Source organism: Barbus barbus (assembly GCF_936440315.1).
Source record: "Barbus barbus genome assembly, chromosome: 21".
Classification (NCBI taxonomy): Eukaryota; Metazoa; Chordata; class Actinopteri; order Cypriniformes; family Cyprinidae; genus Barbus; species Barbus barbus.
In genome coordinates, this window is record NC_136749.1 from 24,465,524 (window position 1) to 24,475,097 (window position 9,574).

The 9,574-nt window shown below is 39.2% G+C and overlaps 1 protein-coding gene across 1 annotated transcript; it reads left to right on the plus strand.

The window, feature by feature from the left end:
* The first annotated feature begins 458 nt into the window (after window positions 1-458).
* On the plus strand, window positions 459-7,933 carry LOC306887360 (protein LYRIC-like). Its single transcript, XM_079445030.1, has 13 exons — window positions 459-933; window positions 1,236-1,325; window positions 1,416-1,497; window positions 2,425-2,625; window positions 2,714-2,767; window positions 2,855-3,025; window positions 4,746-4,805; window positions 4,990-5,052; window positions 5,141-5,262; window positions 5,886-5,996; window positions 6,078-6,161; window positions 6,239-6,347; window positions 7,108-7,933. The coding sequence occupies exons 1-13, from the start codon at window positions 595-597 to the stop codon at window positions 7,176-7,178; spliced, it is 1,557 nt and encodes a 518-aa protein (XP_079301156.1). The 5' UTR covers window positions 459-594; the 3' UTR covers window positions 7,179-7,933.
* The last annotated feature ends 1,641 nt before the right edge of the window (window positions 7,934-9,574 follow it).

Genomic DNA, 9,574 nt, shown 5'->3' on the forward strand with positions numbered 1-9,574 from the left:
CCAAATCTAGTTATATTCATGTTATATGTTAATGTCTGAATGAATTAAAGAAGTTAAAAACATTTTTTAAAAGCTTTTGATCAGGGATGAGTGCTGAGGTATTGTCGTTGTAGGTTTGTCTTGTATGATGTGTATTGATGTTTTTCATGGGTAATATTTTTATATACTTTCCTACTGTACTGGCGAGTAGAAAATATATATAGCGTTGAGTTACAAAAATAGTATTTTTCAGATTTTATACATATATTTTTTTCACAGTATAATTTTTACTTTACTTACTTTTAGTCATTTAGCAGATTATTTGTATGCCTTGCCTGGTCATATTTGAGGCCACTGGCGTATAAAATGGGGGTACACATAGTTGAGAATCACTCATATAGTCTATTTTAAGGGACTGCAAGTAAACTCAATTGCACTCCAGCCCAATAAGGGGAGCTTGTCTGCGAGTCAGTTCATGCGGCTTCGGCCCATGCTAGAATAGAAGCAGCGATAGCGGCTGTAATCGGTGGCACAGCTATGTATTTTCCCGTGTAATTATCACAAAGTGTTGGTTTTGTGAATGATTGCACGTCGGTGCCCGCTCATTAGATTGCAATGGCACCGGGATGGCAAGAGCTCGCTTCACTGCATGTGGAGCAGATAACGGGATATGTCAGAGAAACCCTGTCGACCGGCCTCGTCTATCTAAAGTCTGAGCTGGGAATAGATTTGGGCTTGAATCCTGATCTCTGCGCCCCATGGCTGCTCCTGTTAACGGCCTGGGCCGGTCTAGTTCTCATTCTGATTTTATGGGTCTCGGTCTGTCGCGGTTTATCAAAAAGACTTTCAGGGACTGAGACAGAAGAAAACATCGCCGATGACACCGGTCCAGCACAAACGGTGAAAAAGGCAGACGAGCCCCGGAGAAGAAACAGAAAGAGGAACGCTGAGAAGGTTTGCCTTAGAAGCGGCATTTCGATTCATTTTAGTGACTCGGTTCTTTTGCATCCAAAACGATTCACCTTTAGATTCGTTTACTGCGTGTAGCGTCGTTACGCCTCCAGGTGGAGACAAGCGAGAGCTTTTGTGTTTTATGAGCGAGTCATTGAATCATTTCTATATAGTTTTTTACAAACTATAAACATAAGCTGACATGGCGTTAAAAAAAGAAACGGAAGAAGGTTACACGTTGCAAAACTTTTACATCCTATTGTTTTTTTATTTTAAAAGTCTGCATTTTTCTAAATGTTTGACAGAAAGCCCAGAAGAACGGACTTGCTGTTGAACCCCAGGAAGAGACTAAAGTGGTGGACGGTCAAGAACTACTAGAAGTGAAGACTGACAAGGTTCATTTATTTTAACATTTACTGTACTTTTAAAAGGATAGTTCACCCAATACTGTCATTTACTCATTTTGATGTTCCTGGTGGTTTTAGGCAAAGAAGAACAAGAAAAAGCCAAAGCCTCCTGCAAAAGAGAAAAAATCCTCCACATCTGCTGGCAAAGAACCTGATGAAGGTATGTTTTGATTAATATGATTTATTATACAAAATTTAGCTTCAGATAGAATGCTTTATTGTCATTATACAACAAAATTGTATAGCTTCTGCTTAAAGGGTTACTCCATCCCAAAATGAAAATTGTCATTAATCACTTACCCCCCCCGTGTCGATCCAAACCAGTAAAAGCTTTGTTCGTCTTCGGAACACAACTTAATATATTTTGGATGAAAACCGGGAGGCTTGTGACTGTCCCATTGACTGCCAAGTAAATAACATAGCACTGTCGAGGCCCAGAAAAGTATGAAAGACATCGTCAGAATAATCCATCTGCCATCAGAGGTTCAATCTGAACTTTATGAAGCGACGAGAACAAGCAAAGAAAATAAAAATAACGACTTTATTCAACAAATGTCATCTGCATCACCATAGCGCCATTGGCAGACTATTTTGACAATGTCTTTCATACTTTTCTGGGCCTTGACAGTGTTATTTACTTAGCAGTCAATCCTCCCGGTTTTCCCGGGGGTAAGTGATTAATGACAATTTTCATTTTGGGGTGGAGTAACCCTTTAAGGTGCATACGTAAATAAACCATAAAAAGAAATACACATACATAAAATCAATAGACTAAGAAAATAAGGAGAATGAAAACAATTTGCTTGTATAAAAAATAAATGGGAAGTAATAGCTTGTGAATAATTACATGTTATAGAAATATTGCTTTGGTATGAGGCGCATATATTGCTCCAAGTAAAGGTATTACACTGAGTGGTAATCATTGCACTGAAGGAATAGAGATATAAAAACACTGCATTAAAAGAACAGACATTTGCATGCGTGTTATCATAATAGATGGTATTTGCTTAATAAATAGCTGTGACTCAGCACTTACAATTTATTTGCATACAGTGGTCAGAACATGATTGTCATGGTAATCTGTCAGGTACCTGGGAGACCAAGGTCAGTAACCGAGAGAAACGACAGCAGCGGCGGAAGGACAAGCCTCCAGGTGATGGGTCAGGCAGCCCAGTAGCAACAGAGGCTTCGAGTGCCATTTGTACTCTGGAGGAAGTCCAGACCGCACCAGAAGAACCAGAAACCACCATCACAGTTTCTATACCTCCAATCCAGAGAGAAGTGAAGGGTATGTTTACAGCCGTTATCATTTTTAATGATACATAACAGGTGGATGTATAATAGAGGAATCAAAATCGTTATTTTTTCCTCCTTAGTTGGCCCACCTGAAATTGAAGCAAGTTTTGTACAAGATGCTGTTGTTCCTCAAGGTAATCAGTTCATATTCATTGTTAACAGACTGAGCTGAAGAAATCATTTTTGCACTAATAATGATCATGCCTTCTGTGGTCTTGTAGTGAAGCCGTGTTGGGAGGAAGCGCTGGGTGTTAACGGTTCTGGCTGGAGTGATCTGGGCCTGCAGCTTCCTCCTCAGATAACCAATGTTCAGGCTGAGAGCTGGACCAGTATGATCGTTCCTACCGAGCGTCAGACTAGTGAACCCTCTATCTGGCCCCAAGATATGGAAGGTGCTGAAAAAGTTTCAATAATCACAAGTTTGTCTTAATATACACTCACTGGCCACTTTATTAGGTACACCTTGCTAGTACCAGGTTGGACTCCCTTTTGCCTTCAGAACTGCCTTAATTCTTCGTGACATAGATTCAACAAGGTGTTGGAAACATTCCTCAGAGATTGGTCCATATTGACATGATAGCATCACGCAGTTGCTGCAGATTTGTCGGCTGCACATCCATGATGCGAATCTCCCTTTCCACCACATCCCAAAGGTGCTCTATTGGATTGAGATCTGGTGACTGTGGAGGCCATTTGAGTAAAGTGAACTCATTGTCTTGTTCAAGAAACCAGTCTGAGATGATTTGAGCTTTGTGACATGGTGCATTATCCTGCTGGAAGCAGCCATCAGAAGATGGATACACTGTAGTCATAAAGGGATGGACATGGTCAGCAACAATACCCAGGTAGGCTGTGGCGTTTAAACGATGCTCAACTGGTACTAAGGGGCCCAAAGTATGCCAAGAAAATATCCCCCACACCATTACACCACCAGCCTGAACCGTTGAGACAAGGCAGGATGGATCCATGCTTTCATGTTCTTTATGCCAAATTCTGACCCTACCATCTGAATGTCGCAGCAGAAATCGAGACTCATCAGACCAGGCAACGTTTTCCCAATCTTCTATTGTCCAATTTTGGTGAGCCTGTGTGAATTGTAGCCTCCGTTTCCTGTTCTTAGCTGACAGGAGCGGCACCCGGTGTGGTCTTCTGCTGCTGTAGCCCATCTGCTTCAGGGTTTGACGTGTTGTGTGTTCAGAGATGGTATTTTGCATACCTTGGTTGCAACGAGTGGTTATTTGAGTTACTGTTGCCTTTCTATCATCTCTGACCAGTCTGCCCATTCTCAGGCATTTTCGTCCACACAACTGCTGCTCACTGGATATTTTCTCTTTTTCGGACCAGTCTCTGTAAACCCTAGAGATGGTTGTGCGTGAAAATCCTAGTAGATCAGCAGTTTTTGAAATACTCAGACCAGCCCGTCTGGCACCAACAACCATTCCACATTCAAAGTCACTTAAATCCCCTTTCTTCCCCATTCTGATGCTCGGTTTGAACTTCGGCAAGTCGTCGTCACCACATCTAGATGCCTAAATGCATTTAGTTGCTGCCATGTGATTGGCTGATTAGCAATTTGTGTTACCAAGCAATTGAACAGGTGTACCTAATAAAGTGGCCGGTGAGTGTATATCATTCTTATTAAAATGATGGTCAAGGGCACATGCTCCATAAATGCCTTGGTGCTCATGCAGGAGATGCTTTTTTTTATTTTATTTTTATAAAGGAATTCATACTTTTATTCAGAAAATATGCATTAAATTAATCAAAAGTGACCAAAAAGTTTTTTTATTCATCAAAGTGTCTTGAATAAAACTATTACATAAAATATTAAGCAGCACAACTGTTTTCAGTATTGATAATAATAAGAAATGTTCCCTGAGCAGCAAATCAGCATATTAGAATGATTTCTGAAGGATCATGTGACACTGAAGACTGGAGTAATGATGCTAAAATTCAGCTTTGCATCACATGAATAAATTACATTTTAAAATATATAACGGTAATAATATTTCACAATATTAATGTTGTTATTTATTTTTGATCAAATAAATTCAGCTTTGGTGATCATAGGCATATTAGTGTATAATATTTTTTTTGTTTTTCTTAAAACAGGCTCATGGACTATTGTGGATGGATCTCATATTCCAGCTTCATTCAGTGGCTTGACTGCTGGTAATTTATTCATAATTCATGAAATTAATACATAACTAAACTAGATTTGTTCATATTCAGCCAGGAACTGTTTCTCTGTACCACTTAATAATGTTTAGTATCACCACTTACACCATAATCTATCACATCTCAGTGTAAAAACTAGATCCATGAAGATAAAGCATGTAGTCCTCTGTGTTTGCAGTGCCTGACCTGAGTTGGAGTGCTCAGCCTTCTGTGCCACTGGATGACGAGTGGTCTGGAATAAGTAAGAAAATCTATACTTGCCCAAAACCTGTTCTGACACACAAATTTAGAGTCACAGACTTATTAAGAGTTGCTGTTGTGTTGCTAAGACAGGACATCTGCAGATCTATCGTGTGACTGGAACGCTCCGTCAGAGGAGTGGGGGAACTATGTTGAGCAACAGCCTGTGAGCGCAGCGCCGCTGGAGCCGCCGGTCCCAGAAGTGGCACAGGTCAGTCTGTCGTGCAGCTGTGGGCCTGTGGAAATGCACTCATTTTTACCTCTCTGAATTAATGAGAGCAAATCAAAATCAGGTTCTGACCTGGGTTGGGAATCCAGGATGTGGTTCTACATTAAGAAGAGATATTGATTGATTAGAGAGAAAGTTTAGGCAATGCAAATAATAAAGCAAGTGGCAACAGAATTTTCCTAAACTGGGGTTTGTGAGATGAGGGAAAAAATGTCAAATTTAAATAATTTTAAAATAAAATGAAACCAAAAATGGAAATTGTGGTGTTTAACATGTAAGTCGGCTTTTTTCTGTCGAACACAAAAGAAGATAATTTGAAGAATGCTGGTAGCCATTGACTTCAAAAGTGCTTTTTTCCATACTATGGAAGTCAATGGCTAAAGTCAACTGTTTGCTTACCAGAATTCTTCTAACAATCTTCTTTTTGTGTTCAGCAGCTGAAATTAATTAATATAGGTTTGAAACAACTTGAGGGTGAATGAATGACAGAATTTTCATTTTGAGGTGAACTATTCTTTTAAGTTCCTTCTTATTTTCATTCCTTTGACCAAGTAGTCGAGCCAAAAATGAAAACCGCCTATATTTCCTTTCTTTCCATTCTACAGGAGTCTGATAACGAGAAAGATAAAGACGAAGCAGTCGCCCCTGGTAGCGGTAAAGCTAAGAAGAAGAAAAAGAAGAAGAAGAAGATGGAGGATGCTGGGCTTTCTGCTCAGGTGAAGATATTACCAGAAGTCATTTCCAAATAACTGATATGTTACTTCAAATCTAACACAGAATACATGCATCATATTCAGCCGCAGGTGAAAGCTGAGAGAGACACGAGCGTTGCAACACCGGCACAGAGCGCAGCGGGAAACGTCTCAGCTGCCACAGCAGGGGTGAGATATGTTTTTCAACATTCATTTGGCTATTAGCAATAAAACAAGGTCCTAAATTTGTGGTGACTTCTCAACAGCCACGTATAGATGACACCGCACGTGCTGTACCATCAGCTCCAGTGCAGACGCAGCGTAGAATGACTGGACCTGAGCAGACTGACAAATCTACTCCTGTACCAACACAAAGTAAGTTCAACCACCATATAGACTTGACATATATCATTAATTTCACTATGTTTCTGCAGGTTATAAAAGTCTTATACACCAATTAAGGCATTTAAAAGTTAACTTAAATCGGATTAGAAAATCTTAAATGCATAAAGCCATCATGGCATTAAATGTTGCATGCATTGTTCTGAAATCTTAAATGCATAAAGGCATCATGGCATTAAATGTTGCATGCATTGTTCTTAAATCTTAAATGCATAAAGGCATCATGGCATTAAATGTTACATGCATTGTTAAAATGAATATCTTCCTCTGCGTTTTTGTCTTGTTTTCCAGTACAAATATCTACAAACATCTCTAAATCAAGATTCATTCAAAATGAAGATATAGGCCTGGTTTCACAAACAGGCCTTAGCTTGAGCCAGGACTAGGCCTTAGTTAAATTAAGAGATTTAAGCAACTTTTACAAAAATGCCTTAGAAGAAAACATTAAGGTGTGCATCTTGTTTTAATCATAAACTTGCTTCATAATTGATTACATTTCTCAGAAAATAAGACTTCTCGTGCCATTTTGTATCTCAAGTAAATGTATCTTGATTTATGAATCTTAAGACATTTGTACTGGAAAACAAGACAAAAATAGTAATAAAGAACATCACTGTTTTACAATGTGATCAGTAGGTACAGTAAAATTTATTTCCTTTAAAAGTCTTACATTTATAAAACCTGTAGAAACTGATTTCTGGTCTTAATTTATTTTGATTTTTTTCTCCACCAGAAAAACCAGATGACAGCAGGGAGTCTCCGAAACAACCAGTCAAAAAGAAGAAAGCTAGAAGAGAGACATGAAGATACAAAAGTGATGAGACAACATATGCAATCTTGGGGTTGTACAGAATTTCATACTTCCTGAGTGACTTGTTTTTTGATACCATTGAATCCACCGTGTTGTGAATCCCATCCTAGTGTCTACATCCCATTAGGTATATCTAGACAAAGTACTGTAACGTTACACTTCACATGAAGGGACACTTCATTCGGTTTTTTATGTATGTTAATTGCAGTCAATTTGATATGATTTGTATTTGCAGCAAAACCATTTTTGTAAGAAGATCCTGGCGATCATTGCAAAGCACTAAGGACGTACCAAGAACACTTAAGATATACGCACGGATCCACCGGGAACCTATAGATCATCTGAGCTGTTACATGAGAGCATAGTCTCATCCTTAATTTATGAAACACTGAGGCAGATTAGAGTGCACTAATTTAGCCAGTTTGTAGGAGGAAAAAGCAACAAATCAAGCCATATGTGGAAACTGTAACAAACTCTGAGAGACTTGTTGCTGGTGAGCACGAGTACATGACGCTGTTATCAGACAAACAACTTATTAACCGTTCGCTTTGGTGAAGTAGTAGTGACGTCAGCCAGGTTTTTCGTGATTAATGTTACACCAGGTACAGCAGTGTCAGGAAAATTTCAATGCCTTAACTTGTGTTGTGCAAGATGGCAGCAACGATCTGTTAGCTGCATGCTGTTTCCTCTTTCGTAATTATTGGTTAATATAAGTCATGTTTAACGAGTAATAAAGAGTTTCTTTGCACACCTGTGTCATTGTCTGATTATTCTGACAACTGTTTCTATTTATTTGGCACAAACAGTTGTTAATTATACAACTGTTTTAAAGGGACAAATACACCCGAAAATGAAAATTCTGTCAGTTACTCATTCTCATGCTATTCAAGACCTGTATGACTTTCTTCTGTGGAGCACAAAAGAAAATATTTTGAACATGTACACTTGTGGGAATTATGTCCATGAAATGAAAGTCAATGTGGCCCAAAGACTATCTGTGTATTTTAAAATGTTTGTTAAAATATAGGTAACACTTTAGATCAAGTCTTATTTGTTAATATTAGCGTTAAAGGAATAGTTCACCCAAAAATGAAAATTTCCTTAAAGTTTACTCTCCCTCAGGCCATCAAAGATGTACATGAGTTTGTTTCTTCATCAGAAGAGATTTGGAGAAATTTAGCAAAGTCCTCTCCATGTTGTTTAGGAATGTTTTGGACTTCAACTGTAAACTGCGCTCAATCTATGCATGTTTCTTTCATGATTCAGACCAGTCATCTTTTTCACTGGAGAAAGCAATATTATGGATTATACACTCATATTTCAGCCAGATGCAATGGATTTAAGTTAATTATGACTTAATGGATTTGATTCTTAGAAAAGCACAGCTTTTCGCTTCACAAGACGTTAACTGGTGGACATTGTGTGGTTTCATGAGGATTATTGTGATGTTTTTACATTTACGTTTACATTTATTCATTTAGCAGACGCTTTTATCTAAAGCGACTTATAATTGAGTAATACAATAAGCGATTCATTCTCAAGAGGCAAATAGACAGGAAGTGCTTGCAATACAAAGTTTCATGCATTATTCAAAGTAAATATTAGCTAGACAGGGAGAGGTTAAGTAAGAAAGCAAAGTGTTTTTTTAAGATGAAGTCAAGTGATGACGGAAGAGATGAGTTTTCAGGTGTCACTTGAAAATTGTCAGGGATTCAGCATTCCGGATAGGAGTGGGAAGTTCACTCCACCAGCCAGGAACGGTTAATGAAAATGTTCTGGAAAGGGATTGTGATGGCACCACTAGGCGTTGCTCACGTGCAGATCTCGGACTTCTGGAGGGGATGTAGATTCTCATAAGTGAGTGGAAGAAGGGTGCTGAGCCTGTGGCTGTTCTATATGCAAGCATCAATGTCTTGAACTTGATGTGAGCTGCAACCGGGAGCCAGTGCAGGGAGATAAAGAGAGGTGTAACATTTGGGTTCATTGAAGACCAGTTGTGCCGCTGCATTCTGAAACATTTGGAAAGGTTTGATTGTGCATGATGGAAGTCCAGCTAGAAGAGCATTGCAGTAGTCCAGTCTAGATATTACAAGGGCCTGGACAAGAAGTTGTGCAGTATACTGGGTAAGGAAGGGCCTGATCTTTCTGATGTTGTGCAATGCAAACCTGCAAGTTCGAACAGTTTTTGCAATGTGGTCTTTGAAAGTCAGCTGGTCATTGAAGACTGCACCAAGAACTTGATGGGGTAATTGTTGATGAATCTAACTGGATGGTAAAATCGTGCTGTAGAGTTGGAGTGGCAGGGAAGACAAGAAGCTCAGTCTTTGCCGGGTTGAGCTGTAGGTGATGTTCTTTCATCCACGCCGAGATGTCAGCTATGCAGCCTGAG